The 15,041-nt window shown below is 46.4% G+C and overlaps 1 protein-coding gene across 3 annotated transcripts; it reads right to left on the bottom strand.

Moving 5' to 3' along the window:
- Positions 1-1,008: 1,008 nt before the first annotated feature.
- Positions 1,009-15,032, bottom strand: FCAR (Fc alpha receptor). Of its 3 annotated transcripts, none has more exons than XM_055410685.2 (5): positions 14,882-15,009; positions 13,996-14,031; positions 6,535-6,819; positions 4,126-4,413; positions 1,009-1,461 (listed from the first exon to the last, which is right to left on the bottom strand). In XM_055410685.2, exons 1-5 carry the CDS (start codon positions 14,913-14,915, stop codon positions 1,232-1,234), a joined length of 873 nt encoding a protein of 290 aa, XP_055266660.2. In that variant the 5' UTR covers positions 14,916-15,009; the 3' UTR covers positions 1,009-1,231. The 3 variants fall into 3 exon arrangements, with proteins under 3 accessions (XP_055266660.2, XP_055266661.2, XP_055266662.2); XM_055410687.2 differs by lacking the exon at positions 1,009-1,461 and adding an exon at positions 1,668-2,079 and having other exon boundaries at positions 14,882-15,013; XM_055410686.2 differs by lacking the exon at positions 13,996-14,031 and having other exon boundaries at positions 14,882-15,032.
- Positions 15,033-15,041: the final 9 nt, after the last annotated feature.

The following is a 15,041-nucleotide window of genomic DNA, read 5'->3' as shown; positions in this document are numbered from 1 at the left end:
GAACTTTTTAAAAAGTGTGGTTAGACATACATGACCCAAAATGTACCATTTTAACCTTTTATAAAAGCTTTTTTTAATTATTATGGTAACCCCCTCCTCCCACATACATGAAACATAATGTCTTAACCATTTTTAGGTGTACAGTTCAGTTGTGTGATGTACATTTCCATTGCTGTGAGACAAATTTATAGAACTTTCTCATCTTGTAAAACTGAAACTCTATACCTCCAAAGGAGAGTTGCTACTTAATGAGCATAGAGTTTCATTTTTGGAAAAGACCCTGTTGCTGGGAGGGATTGGGGGCAGGAGGAGAAGGGGACGACAGAGAATGAGATGGCTGGATGGCATCACCAACTCGATGGACATGAGTTTGAGTGAACTCCGGGAATTGGTGATGGACAGGGAGGCCTGGTGTGCTGTGATTCATGGAGTCGCAAAGAGTCGGACACGACTGAGTGACTGAACGGAGCTGAACTGAGAGTTTCATTTTAACCATTTTAAGTGTACATTTCAGTGTACATTCGTATCATCATGCAACCATCATATAGACATTCATATCATCATGCAACCAACACAACCATCTATTTCCAGGTCTTTTTCATCTTCCCAAACAGAAACTCTGTATCCACACATTTTATCATTATTCAAATTATATGATTTCTGCACCTCTGTTTCCTCATGTGATATAATTGGTTTATCACATGATTGACTGAATTAGAATTGATTAAATTCAAATTCATAGGGTTACAGTGTGTGCATGTGTGTGCCAAGTCGTGTCTGACTTTTTGCGACCCCACAGACTGCAGCCCTTCAGGCTCCTCTGTCCTTGGGATTTCCCAGGCAAGAATCCTGGAGTGGGTTTCCATGCCTTCCTCCAGGAGATCTTCCCGACCTAGGGATGGAACCCACGTCTCCTGCATTGGCAGGTGGGTTCCCTACCCACTGAGCCATGTGAGAAGCCCAAAAGTCTATAGAGGAAGGGTGAAAAACAGCAAGGAGAGCCGAGAATGCTTTTCATTATTTTTTATCACAGGAAATGAGTTCAGCCAAGATGATACTGAGAATGTTCTCAACCGTGTCTAGAAAGGTGGAGTGCAAATGTATCAGATGCATATAAGAACATACCGTCTGACTGGTTTGAAAGGGACCCAAACTTCTTCATACTCCATCTCCCTTGTGCTCTCCAAGCAGCTGCGGCGGACTCCACAGGTGCTGGCTCTTCTAAGAAGCATCAGCTCCAGGAGTCTCCCTGGTGGTCCTTAGGAGTCAGTCCGAAGGTCCATTTTGTCTGACTTTTCTGTCGACTCCAGCTCAGGTCAGGCAGATCTTGCTGGTCTTCCTGGTGTGGAAGCTGAGGGCCCAGGCAATTTTCAGCCAGGAAGGCCAAGAGGGCTATGAGGACCAGCCCCGCCACACCCATCCGAACCCAGTTCTCTGTCCTGTAATCTTGGCTCCTGGTATCTAGAGGTGTCATTAGAAGGGAATGAATGATCGCTGGTCACGCTTCATTCCCTCCCGACCAAGAGCCCTGGGAAGGGGGCTCATTTCCCTAAGTTTGTGGGTTTGCTGGGACCCCCTCCTCAGGCAAGGCGTGCATTCGTGAGCGCCATCCTCCATCTCGGGTTTCCCCGATGACTCAGTGGGCAAAGAATCCACCTGCAATGCAGGAGACACAGGAGATGCGGGTTTGATCCCTGGGTCAGGAAGATCCCTGGAGAAGGAAATGGCAACCCACTCTAGTATTCTTGCCCCATGGGCAGAGGAGCTGGTGGGCTACAGTCCATGGGATTGCAGAGAGGCAGACACGACTAAGCACACAGGCCCTGCACGACACTGCTAAGCTGGCTACCACTGTGTGTGAGCCTCTGTACCTCACCTAAACCTGAGCCCAAAGCTGTGGTCCCAGCGGTTTCTCGTCACGAGGATGTCGTGTTTGCTTGTCATCCCCTCCCCACGTGGCAGGCTCACTGAATATCTAATCATGTCCTCGAAACATCGTCATAGGTCCAGAGCCCCGAACTCTGCGTTGTCTGACCCCACAGGACAGTGTGTGTTCCTCTCTCATACAATGACTGGTATCTGGGAAGCAAGTAGGAAAGAGAAAGTTTAGACAGACCTAGGGAAAGTTCAGAACTTCCCTGGCAGTCCACTGCAGCAGACGTGGGTTCAGTCCTGGTCAGGGAGCTAGGATCTCTGAATGCCATGTGGTGTGATCAAAACACAAAAAACTTAGGGAAGCGAAGTGTGACCTCGGTCCACTGGTGTGTGACCTTTCATTAGTTATTTCTGTTCATTGGACCTTTAAAAAATGTATCCAATTGTTTTATGGACCTCACGGGCTCAAGGATGTAATAAAATATTGTGAAATTACAATGCTCAGAAATCCTAGTAACGCTCTTCTGTTAAAACATAGACAGCAGTTCCAAGTGGATTTGGGCAGGTGGATTCTTTACCATCTGAGCCACCAGGGAAGCCCAAGAATACTGGAGTGGGTAGCCTATCCCCTTCTTCAGGGGATCTTCCTGACCCAGGAATCAAACTGGGCTCTCCTGCATTGCAGGTGGATTCTTTATCAACTGAGCTACCAGGGAAGCCCTGGAACTCAACATGAATTCCTAATCGCAAAGTGCAAAATATTTCAAGTCTGGGAAGATAATATAAGAAAGGATCATCCTGACATTGGGATAGGAGGTGATCTCTGAAACAAGATACAGTGACTGTCTACATTAAAGGAAAACGCTAATAAATGCAGCCCTCCTCCACAGGTGCCCAGCTGACCCTGTATCTTTAATTGAGAAGACCATTTGGCCACAGGAGCTTATGAGGCCATGACTACTGCATTCGCTTAGCTTGAAGAATGACTGGACAAGACAAACGTGGCCACCCCTCTCAGTCACTAGCAGTTGCTTTCCTCTGCTATAACTCATGTTTGCTCCCTCTGGGCAGGGTGATGCATGCAAACAATGTGGAAATGAAGCTTGTTTTGAATCTTTCTGTTACAGCTCATTGTGGCTTATGGGATCTTAGTTCCCCAACCTGGGATGAAACCCAGGTCCACAGCAGTGAAAGCCTTGAGTCTTTATATATATATATATATATATATATATATATATATATATATATACATATATATATATATATATACATATACACATATACATATACACACACAAAATTTTATTTATTTATTTATTTTTGACTATGTTGGGTCTTCCTTGCTGCTTGGGCTTTTCCTCATTGGGGTGAGTGGGGGCTACTCTCTAGTTACGGTTCTCAGGTTTCCCATTATGTTGGCTTCGCTCATTGTGGAGCACAGGCTCAGTAATCATGGCACAGGCTCTTTGTTGCTTCGAGGCATGTGGGGTCTTCCTAGATCAGGGATGAAACCCATATCTCCTGCATTGCCAGGCAGATTCTTTACCACTGAGCCAGCGGGGAAGTGTCCCCCTTTTTCTTTCTTAAATATTTGCTTATTTATTTGGCTGTACTGGGTCTGTAGCTGTAGCATGTGAGATCTTCAGTTGCAGCTCGTGGGATCTAGTTCCCTGATCAGGAATCGAACCCAGGTCCCCTGCATTGGGAGCTCGGAGTCTTAGCCACCAGCCTATCAGGGAGGTCCCAAAGCCCCGAGTCTTAATCCCTGGAGCGCCAGTGAGTTTCCCTAAATGAAGCTCTTGATAGAGTTTTTTAGAGTCTTCCTGATGAGTGGCAAGTTACCAGTCAACCCCTCCGAGTGGCTTCTAAATTAGAGGTCCATGTCAGGACTCCCCATTACGACTAGGCATGTGATGAAAGAACGTGAGCTCATCAAAGGTTGGGCCTGGTATCTGCTGACTCAACGGCACCCCTGAAGGTGATTCTGAATGTGGGCCTCTCCTTTCTTAACAGGCCATGTGTCTTTTAGGACACTGGAGAGCTCGGGGACACGCTGTGGAAGTCACATGTCATGTGGCTGAGAAGGACTTCTCTCTTCGCGGTCCTCTGAGCCACGAGTCTCTCCTGCCCCGATCTTCTTTCTTGGTGCCTCTCTGTTCTCCTGCCTAATGCCAAGGCCCTGGACAGCTGGCTAGAGCCCCGAGGAGGAGGACAGAAGTCTCTGGCGGGGGGTGGGGGGGATGCCCTTACCTGTGACCACCAGCTCCAGGGCATTGCTGGGGGCTGACCATACGTAGGGGTGGCCACTGTCCCAGCCATAGCATGTGTAGACTCCTGAGAAGCTGAGGTTCACAGGACCCAGAGTGAAGTCCCCCTGGAGTCCCACATCTCGGTGCCATGACAGGGTGGCCCCTCCCGGCCTGCTCAGTGAAAATCTGTCGAACGACATGTGTGCTGAACTGCACTGGAAGGAAATATTCTCCCCTGGCATCACCACATGGCCCCCATCGGTGGAGAGAAAGGGTTTGTCGTACAGGCCTGGAAAAGAAGAGAGTGAGTTGTTGGCAAGATTTCTGTCTTTCCCTGTTTCCCCGCCACTCATTTTGGGTCCGTGCTAAGAGAAGGGCAGAAGCTCATGTTTTCTGGATGCAAAGGAATGGGCCGTGGCAACATTCCATGTCGCCACAGAGGACCCATGTACCTGTGCTCAGTCGTGTCCAACTCTTTGTGACCCTAAGGATGGTAGCCCCCCAGGCTCCTCTGTCCATGGGACTATCCGGGCAACAACACTAGAATGGATTGTCATGCCTTCCTCCAGGGGTTCTTCCCAACCCAGGGAACGAACCCACATCTTCTGGGTCTCCTGCATTGCAGGCAGATTCTTTACCACTGAGCCACCTGTGGAGCCCCCTGTAGGACCCGTCCTCTGTCCCAAATTCTTGTAGATGGAGCTGAGTGAACAAACAGATGAGCAGACATCTTCCAAGGACAGTGATCTAGTCTCTAAAGCCAGAAGGGCCACATGGTTCTGTTCCCAGTTCCAACCTGTGGGTTTCCTCCCTAGACCGCTGAGTGATTCTGAGACACCAGCTGGGCGTCCCCCTGCTGCTGCTGCTGCTGCTAAGTCGCTCAGTCGTGTCCGACTCTGTGTGGCCCCATAGACGGCAGCCCACCAGGCTCCCCCGTCCCTGGGACTCTCCAGGAAGAACTCTGGAGTGGGTGGGTCGCCACAAGTCGCCTCAATTCTGACACTCTACCTGGCAGTAGCGTCAGATCCTGCAGTCTGGGGCTCTGGGTTAACAGCTCAGTCCTAGAAGTTCCTCCCACTTCAGAGCCCATCAGAAGTCCAGGTTATCACCTGTGCTTCTGACTGAGTGGCAATAAATCGGAAGTTGCTGGGTCGCAGTTCCTATGTTCAATTCATTTGTTAGAGTGGCAGACGAAACTCAGGGAGCCAGCCTGCTTACTAGATTACTGGCGTATGAAAGCATGTGTCAGTTACAGCCAGAGGGGAGAACTGGAAGAGTACAGAACTTCATTTCCTAGGCAAGGCTGATTATGTCATCATTGGCCATTGGTGATCCACTCAACCTCCCGCCTCTCTGCCCTCCCTGGAGCTCAGGTGGGGCTGGGGCGGGGCAGAGCATTCTAACCCACCAGTTACTTGGTTGGTTCCCCTGGCAACCAGCTCATATCCTTAGGTGCTTTCCGAAAGTCACCTCATTTACATAAAATCAGGTGTGGTTGAAAGGGATTTCTTATGAAAATGAAGATATTTTAATTGTTCACCACTTAGGGAATCCTAGGAGCTTTCTCTGGTGGCTCTGATAGTAAGGGATTCACCTGCCAATGAAGGAGACCCCGGTTCGATCCCTGGGTTGGCAAGATCCCCTGAAGGAGGAAATGGCAACTCACTCCAGTATTCTTGGTTGGGAAAACCCATGGACAAAGGAACCCAGTGATTTTTATTTTGGCAGGTCAGAAATTAATTCTGTTACTTCATAAGACTTTGCAGGTTATTACATTCAATAGTTACACATGACACAGCTGTAAAGTTCTCCAGCACTGTGAGTTTCATTTTCACTTTCTGTATCAGAATCAATCACTAAGGTTTTTCTTCTTTGGTCTTTTTGCTGATCTAACACTCACCTTGTCTGAATCGGAACTTTATGCGGAAGAACCATCATCTTCTGAGATGCTAGTATATGCGTTGCTCGGACAAACAGAAAAAGTAACTGTGTAAAATGCACCGAAAAATTCCTCACTCAGAATTTCTCGATGCATCATTTTTGAAAATTTTACAGTAATAAACTTGCATTTATAATATACACAAGGTTAGAACAAAAGCCTAATGGAGCAAAATGTGAATGATAACGTCAATCATAAGTTGTTGAGTGAATCCTTGATAAATTCTAACCTCTAACAAATTTGCACCAGTGATGTTAATTGTATCACTCTCTAAAAATGCGTCGATACGTTTGCAGTCAATAACGTTTGGGTAACAAAAGACCTATTAATAAGCCTTTGATCAACAATGTTAAGAACAGGGGAAACTGGGTGCAAGGTATATGGGCACTGTCTGTTGCATCACCTTAGTTTCCCTGGAAATTTGAAGCTGTTCTGAAAATAACATCTCTGAAAAACTAGGAAAGGCCTCACCTGTCACCACCAGCTCCAGGGCTTCACTAGGTGCTGACCAGCGATGTTCTCTTCCGTATCGGCACTGATAACGCCCTGCGGTGTTTGTATCCATGCGGTTAATGACGAACTCCGCCACCTCCTGAAATCCCAACTTCTTCTCCACCAGTTTGTAGGTGACGTTTTCCAGAATCTCCAGTTGGTACACGTAAGACTCCAGGGTTCCCTGGCACAAGATCTTCACGGACCCATTCCAGGGAATCACAGAGCCGGGCATAGCAGATATGATAGGAATGGGAAAATTCCCTGAAAGAAAACAGGGCCCAGACTCCGGTGGCCTGCCGTGGAGAAACCACACTGCTTTCTTCTTCCGTGGGGTAACACTAAATGAAGGGTGCGGCAGACTTGTAGCTCCTTCCTTAAAATGTTTTTGGGGTAATTTCTAATTGTGGCAAAAATGAAATGTTATATAAAGACTAAGTTTATCATTTAAACCATTTCTAAGTACACAGCTAAGTGGCCTTAATTACACTCACTGTGTGTGTGTATCTATCTGTATAAATATAGATAGATATAGATACAGGTATAGGTATGGATAGATAGATAGATGTGAACTCTTTTTAAAGTCTTTATTGAATTTTTTACAATATTCCTTCTGTTTTATCTTTTGGTTTTTTGGTTACAAGGCATGTGGGATCTTAACTCCTAGACCAGGGATCCAACTTGTATCCCCTGCATTGGAAAGTGAAGTCTTGGCCACTGGGCCATGGGGGAAGGCCCTATACTCACCATATCGTGCATCTGTTTCCAGGACTTTCTTGGGATTCCTATACCTAAACCCCTATAAAGACTAAGCAATAACCCTTCACTCTCTCTTTTCTTAGGCCCTTCTCATTTCTGATTGACTTTCCGTCTCTATGAGTTTTCCTCTTCTAGATTGCTGTATCAGTGGAATAACACAGTATGTGCCTTTCTGTGTCTGGTGTTTTTTTTAATTAGTGCAATGTCAGCAAGATTCATCCACACTGTAGCGCGAATCAGAATACGCCTCCTCTTCATGGCTGAATGATATTCCACTCTGTGCATAGACTGCATTTTGCCATGGTAACCCTTATCCACACGCAATTCTGCTTTTCACCCTAATGTAAGGGTGCTGAAGCTTGGAGTAACCTTGCCAGTTGCTCAAGACCACAAACTGAAGAGTGCTCCAACTTGGTTTGGAAACTAGGACCATCTCACCCCAGCTTCTCTGCCGTTTCCTCATCATATGGGGAGAGCTGTCTCCTAAAGCAGTTAGAGAAGCCAAACAAATAAATAACTTTTTTAAAGAAAGTAATGCCGGCCCCGGCGGCGCAGACGCGGGGGACGCCGGCCCCAGTGCAACCGACCAGGCAAAGAGGCGTGGCCGAGAGGAGCTCCCCGACGCCTGAGGCCAGGGCCGGTGGCCAAGAGGAGCTACCCCACGTCCAACAAGCGGTGGCTGCGCTGGCGCAGGAGGGCCGAGAGGAGCTACTCCACGTTCAACGTTAGGAGGGGCGGCCTTGAGGAGATACCCCTCGTCCAAGGTAAGGTACAGCGATTGCACTTTGCTGGGGCGGCTGTGAAGAGATTTTCCATGACCAAGGTAAGAGAAACCCAAATAAGACGGTAGGTATTGCAAGGGGGCATCAGAGGGCAGACACACTGAAATCATAATCACAGGAAACTAGTTGATCTGATTACATGGACCACAGCCGAATGTGGTCCACTGGAAAAGGGAATGGCAAACCACTTCAGTATACTTGCCTTGAGAACCCCATGAACAGTATCAAAGGGCAAAATGACAGGATACTGAATGAGGAAGTCCCCAGCTCGGTAGGTGCCCAGTATGCTACTGGAGATCAGTGCAGAAGTAACTATAGAAGGAATAAAGGGACGGAGCAAAAGCAAAACCAATATCCAGTTGTGGATGTGACCGGTGATGGAAGTAAGGTCCGGTGCTGTAAAGAGCAGTATTGCATAGGAACCTGGAATGTTAGGTCCATGAATCAAAGGAAAATTGGAAGCGGTAAAACAGGAAATGGCAAGAGTGAACATCGACATTCTAGGAATCAGTGAACTAAAATGGACTGGAATGGGTGAATTTCACTCAGATGACCATTATATCTACTACTGTGGGCAGGAATCCCTTAGAAGAAATGGAGTAGCCATCATGGTCAACAAAAGAGTCCGAAATGCAGTACTTGGATGCCATCTTAAAAATGACAGAATGATTTCTGTTCGTTTCCAAGGCAAACCATTCAATATTACAGTAATCCAGGCCTATGCCCCAACCAGTAATGCTGAAGAAGCCGAAGTTGAATGGTTCTATGAAGACCTACAAGACCTTTTAGAACAAACACCCAAAAAAGATGTCCTTTTCATTATAGGGGACTGGAATGCAAAAGTAGGAAGTCAAGAAACACCTGGAGTAAGGCAAATTTGGCCTTGGAGCACGGAATGAAGCAGGGCCAAGGCTAATAGAGTTTTGTCAAGAGAACGCACTGGTCATAGCAAACACCCTCTTCCAATAACACAAGAGAAGACTGTACACATGGACATCACCAAATGGTCAACACCGAAATCAGATTGATTATATTCTTTGCATCCAAAGATGGAGAAGCTGTATACAGTTAGCAAAAACAAGACCAGGAGCTGACTGTGGCTCAGATCATGAACTCCTTATTGCCAAATTCAGACTTAAATAGAAGAAAGTAGGGAAAACCACTAGACCATTCAGATATGACTTCAATCAAATCCCTTATGATTATACAGTGGAAGTGAGGAATAGATTTAAGGGACTAGATCTGATAGATAGAGTGCCTGATGAACTCTGGAAGGAGGTTCGTGACATTGTACAGGAGACAGGGACCAAGACCATCCCCATGGAAAAGAAATGCAAAAAAGCAAAATGGCTGTCTGAAGAGGCCTTACAAATAGCTGTGAAAAGAAGAGAAGCAAAAAGCAAAGGAGAAAAGGAAAGATATAAGCATCTGAATGCAGAGTTCCAAAGAATATCAAGGAGAGATAAGAAAGCCTTCCTCAGCGATCAATGCAAAGAAATAGAGGAAAACAACAGAAAAGGAAAAACAAGAGATCTCTTCAAGAAAATTAGAGATTCCAAGGGAACATTTCATGCAAAGATGGGCTCGATGAAGGACAGAAATTGTATGGACCTAACAGAAGCAGAAGATATTAAGAAGAGGTGCCAAGAATACACAGAAGAACTGTACAAAAAAGATCTTCACGACCAAGATAGTCACGATAACGTGATCACTGACCTAGAGCCAGACATCTTGGAATGTGAAGTCAAGTGGGCCTTAGAAAGCATCACTATGAACAAAGCTAGTGGTGGTGATGGAATTCCAGTGGTGGTGATGGAATTCCAGTTGAGCTATTTCAAATCTTGAAAGACGATGCTGTGAAAGTGCTGCAGTCAATATGCCAGCAAATTTGGAAAACTCAGCAGTGGCCACAGGACTGGAAAAGGTCAGTCTTCATTCCAATCCCAAAGAAAGGGAATGCCAAAGAATGCTCAAACTACCGCACAATTGCACTCATCTCACACGCTAGTAAAGTCATGCTCAAAATTCTCCAAGCCAGGCTTCAGCAGTATGTGAACCGTGAACTCCCAGATGTTCTAGCAGGTTTTAGAAAAGGCAGAGGCACCAGAGATCAAATTGCCAACATCTGCTGGATCATGGAGAAAGCAAGAGAGTTCCAGAAGAGCATCTATTTCTGCTTCATTGACTATGCCAAAGCCTTTGACTGTGTGGATCACAATAAACTGGAAAATTCTGAAAGAGATGGGAATCCCAGACCACCTGACCTGCCTCTTGAGAAACCTGTATGCAGGTCAGGAAGCAACAGTCAGAACTGTACATGGAACAACAGACTGGTTCCAAATAGGAAAAGAAGTGCGTCAAGGCTGTATCTTGTCACCCTGCTTATTTAACTTATATGCAGAGTACATCATGAGGAACGCTGGGCTGGAAGAAGCACAAGCCGGAATCAAGATTGCTGGGAGAAATATCAATAATATCAGATATGCTGATGACACTACCCTTATGGCAGAAAGTGAAGAGGAACTCAAAAGCCTCTTGATGAAAGTGAAAGAGGAGAGTGAAAAGGTTGGCTTGAAGCTCAACATTCAGAAAACAAAGATCATGGCATCTGGTCCCATCACTTCATGGGAAATAGATGGAAAAACAGTGGAAACAGTGTCAGACTTTATTTTTTGGGGCTCCAAAATCACTGCAGATGCTGATTGCAGCCATGAAATTAAAAGACACTTACTCCTTGGAAGGAAAGTTATGACCAACCTTGATAATATATTAAAAAGCAGAGACATTACTTTGCCAACCAAGGTCCGTCTAGTCAAGGCTATGGTTTTTCCCGTGGTCATGTATGGATGTGAGAGTTGGACTGTGAAGAAAGCTGATCGCCGAAGAATTGATGCTTTTGAACTGTGGTGTTGGAGAAGACTCTTGAGAGTCCCTTGGACTGCAAGGAGATCCAACCAGTCCATTCTAAGGGAGATCGATCCTGGGTGTTCATTGGAAGGACTGATGCTAAAGCTGAAAGTGCAATACTTTGGCCACCTCAGGTGACGAGTTGACTCACTGGAAAAGACTCTGATGCTGGGAAAGGTTGGGGGCGGGAGGAGAAGGGGACGACCGAGAATGAGATGGCTGGATGGCATCACCGACTCTGTGGACATGAGTCTGAGTGAAGTCCGGGAGTTGGTGATGGACAGGGAGGGTTGGTGTGCTGTGATTCATGGGGTCGCGTAGAGTCGGACACGACTGAGTGACTGAACTGAATGAATCAACAGATCAAATTGCCACCGCTGGATCATCGAAAAAGCAAGACAGTTCCAGAAAAACATCTATTTCTGCTTTATTGACTATGACAAAGCCTTTGACTGTGTGGACCACAATAAACTGTGGAAAATTCTGAAAGAGATGGGCATGCCAGACCACCTGATCTGCCTCTTGAGAAACCTGTGTGCAGGTCAGGAAGCAACAGTTAGAACTGGACATGGAACAACAGACTTGTTCCAAATAGGAAAACGAGTACGTCAAGACTGTATATTGTTCAGTTCAGTTCAGTTCAGTTCAGTCGCTCAGTCGTGTCCGACTCTTTGTGACCCCATGAATCACAGCACGCCAGGCCTCCCTGTCCATCACCAACTCCTGGAGTTCACTCAAACTCATGTCCATTGAGTCGGTGATGCCATCCAGCCATCTCATTCTCTGTTGTCCCCATCTCCTCCCACCCCCAATTCTTCCTAGCATCAGACTGTTTTCCAGTGAGTCAACTCGATGCATGAGGTGGCCAAAGTATTGGAGCTTCAGCTTCAGCATCAGTCCTTCCAATGAACACCCCAGATTGATCTTTAGAATGGACTGGTTGGATCTCCTTGCAGTCCAAGGGACTCTCAAGAGTCTTCTCCAGCACCACAGTTCAAAAGCATCCATTCTTCAGCGATCAGCTTTCTTCACAGTCCAACTCTCACATCCATACATGACCACGGGAAAAACCATAGCCTTGACTAGACGGACCTTTGTTGACAAAGTAATGTCTCTGCTTTTTAATATGCTATCTAGGTTGGTCATAACTTTCCTTCCAAGGAGTAAGCGTCTTTTAATTTCCTGGCTTCAATCAGCATCCACAGTGATTTTGGAGCCCCCCAAAATACCCTGCTTATTTAACTTATATGCAGAATACATCATGAGAAACGCTGGGCTGGAGAAAGCAGAAGCTGGAATCAAGATTGCCGGGAGAAATATCAATAACCTCAGATATGCAGATGACACCACCCTTAGGGCAGAAAGTGAAGAAGAACTAAAGAGCCTCTTGATGAAAGTGAAAGAGGAGAGTGAAAAAGTTGGCTTAAAGCTCAACATTCAGAAAGCTAAGATCATGGTATCTGGTCCCATCAGTTCATGGCAAATAGATGGGGAAACAGTGGAAACAGTGGCTGACATTTTTTTTCTGGTGTCCAAAATCACTGAAGATGGTGACTGGAGCCATGAAATTAAAAGATGTTTACTCCTTGGAAGGAAAGTTATGACCAACCTAGACACCATATTAAAAAGCAGAGACATTACTTTGTCAACAAAGGTCCATCTAGTCAAGGCTATGGTTTTTCCAGTGGTCATGTATGGATGTGAGAGTTGGACTATAAAGAAAGCTGAGCGCCGAAGGATTGATGCTTTTGAACTGTGGTGTTGGAGAAGACCCTTGAGAGTCCCTTGGACTGCAAAGAGATCCAACCAGTCCATCCTAAAGGAGATCAGTCCTGGGTGTTCATTGGAAGGACTGATGTTGAAGCTGAAACTCCAATACTTTGGCCACCTGATGTGAAGAGCTGACTCTTTTGAAAAGACTCTGATGCTGGGAAAGATTGAAGGCAGGAGGAGAAGGGGACGACAGAGGATGAGATGGTTGGATGGCATCACCGACTCAATGGACATGAGTTTGGTGGACTCCAGGAGTTGGTGATGGACAGGGAGGCCTGGCGTGCTGCAGTTCATGGGGTCGCAGAGAGTCGGACACGACTGAGCGACTGAGCTGAACTGACTGAATGAATCAGGGAGCGTGCAGACTGCGCCCTACACAGAGTTCAGAGACTGTTTTCCTCATGGTCACCACCATCATCATCAGAGGTATCTCTACCACTGAACCACCTGAGAAGCCCATCACAGGTAATACACTTATTCACATGCCTTATCTAGATTAATCCCAACAATTGGATCACAGTGATCCCATCCTCCCATGATCCAATCTGCTTTCATTGTTACTTTTATTTCCCTTTTGAAAGTGAAAGTGTTAGCCTCTCAGTCATGTTGGACTCTTTGCAACCCCATGGACTGTAGCCCACCAGTCTCCTCTATCCATGGGATTTTCCAGTCAAGAATACTGGAGTGGTGTAGCCATTCTCTTCTCCAGGGGATCTTCCCGACTCAAGGGTCCAATCCAGGTCTGCCATATTGCAGGCAGATTCTTTACCATCTGAGCCACCTTTATAGACAAAGAAATTGGTTCTAAGAGTTGAAGCCACTTATATAAAGTTCTCTAAGGCAGTGTCCCTTTACAAGAAGAAAAGTGGATGGACTGCAGAGAGTTAGGTTATGAGAACATTTGATGTAGGAAGAATATTGGGCAATGGAAGTTGGTTCCTGACTTCCTCATCCCTGCTGTTGTGAACATTCAGTAAAACACACATCTTGAATGGACAGTCAGCCTACCAGAGACAAAGACTAAATCCTAGTCTGAGCATGAATTTGACGGATCCAAAGATTCCAAAGTGAGGTAGAAGTTGTGCAAAAGAAACACAGCAGAGACAGCGGTCAACAGAACAGGAAATGAAATTGGAATCCCTTTGAGCTCCAGACTTTTCTATCCCAGAGTTGCCGTGAGGATGCAAGGGGATTGGAGGAGACTTAGAGAAACACTTACCATCCTGTGCCTGAATCTTCTGGCCAAGACAGAGCACTGGAAGAGAGACATTCATGAAAACTCCACCCACCAGTTTCCAACCTTTATTATAAATTACTCAACAGAAAGACTCTCACTGCAAAATACCCTAATGTTGGGAAAGATTGAGGGCAGGAGGAAAAGGGGGAAACAGAGGATGAGACGGTTGGATGATATCACAGACTCCATGGACATGAGTTTGAGCAAGCTCTGGGAGATAATGAAGGACAGGGAAGCCTGGCGTGCTGCAGTCCATGGGGTCGCAAAGAGTCGGACATGACCGAGCGACTGAACCACAACAACATAAAGACATACAGGTGCCATTTGTTCTCTTCAACAGCAAACAAGGCTTATCTTTTAGTTTTATCTTCCAGATTCCAGCCCCTAAGGCTCTCATCTGCAGGAACTCTGGAACCATTCAGCATGGCATGGGCTGAACGAACCCAGCAAGGCCAACTTGACAACTGGAGCACTGAGCCTTAGAAGCCAGCATGGGCTTGGACAGACACATATCTGGGCAAAGACCATCTCCCTACTCAGGAGAGCAGAGTCTTCTTGGCAGCCACTGAAATCACTGAGTTCTTATGTTAAGAGAAAGTGAAAATGTTAGTCGCTCAGTAGCATCTGACTCTGCCACCCTATGGACAGTAGCCCACCAGGCTCCTCTGTCTATGCAATTCTCCAGGCAAGAATACTGGAGTGGGTTGCCATTCCCTTCTCCAGGGGATCTCCCCAACCCAAGGATTGAACCCGGGTCTCCTGCACTGCAGGCAGATTGTTTACTGTCTGAGTCACCAGTTAAGAGGGACCTTGACTATTTTGGACTCCCCCATCTTCCCCTCTAACCCACCTGCATTTGGGGACTCACCGAGACAGAAGAGGGTGACGTCTCTGGGGGCCATGGTTCTGTGCGGCCAGCCTCAGCCCACTTAGCCTCTTGACAGTGAACATCAACAGATGACAGAGTCTCACAAGACGGTGAGACCCACAGGAAGTATGAACTCAGAGGTCCTCGTCAGAGAATTTCT

The sequence above is a fragment of the Moschus berezovskii genome, chromosome 22 (genome assembly GCF_049115385.1).
Source record: "Moschus berezovskii isolate FMDL1 chromosome 22, NW_MosBer_1.0, whole genome shotgun sequence".
Taxonomy (NCBI): Eukaryota; Metazoa; Chordata; class Mammalia; order Artiodactyla; family Moschidae; genus Moschus; species Moschus berezovskii.
This window is presented reverse-complemented; position numbering and strand designations above follow the sequence as displayed.

Coding starts and splice junctions, on each gene's coding strand:
- FCAR (XM_055410685.2), bottom strand. CDS start 14,915: ATGGCCCCCAGAGACGTCACCCTCTTCTGTCTCG. Junction 14,032..14,881: donor CGTCACCCTCTTCTGTCTCG/GTGAGTCCCCAA, acceptor TCTCTCTTCCAG/TGCTCTGTCTTGGCCAGAAG. Junction 6,820..13,995: donor GAAGATTCAGGCACAGGATG/GTAAGTGTTTCT, acceptor GTTTTCTTTCAG/GGAATTTTCCCATTCCTATC.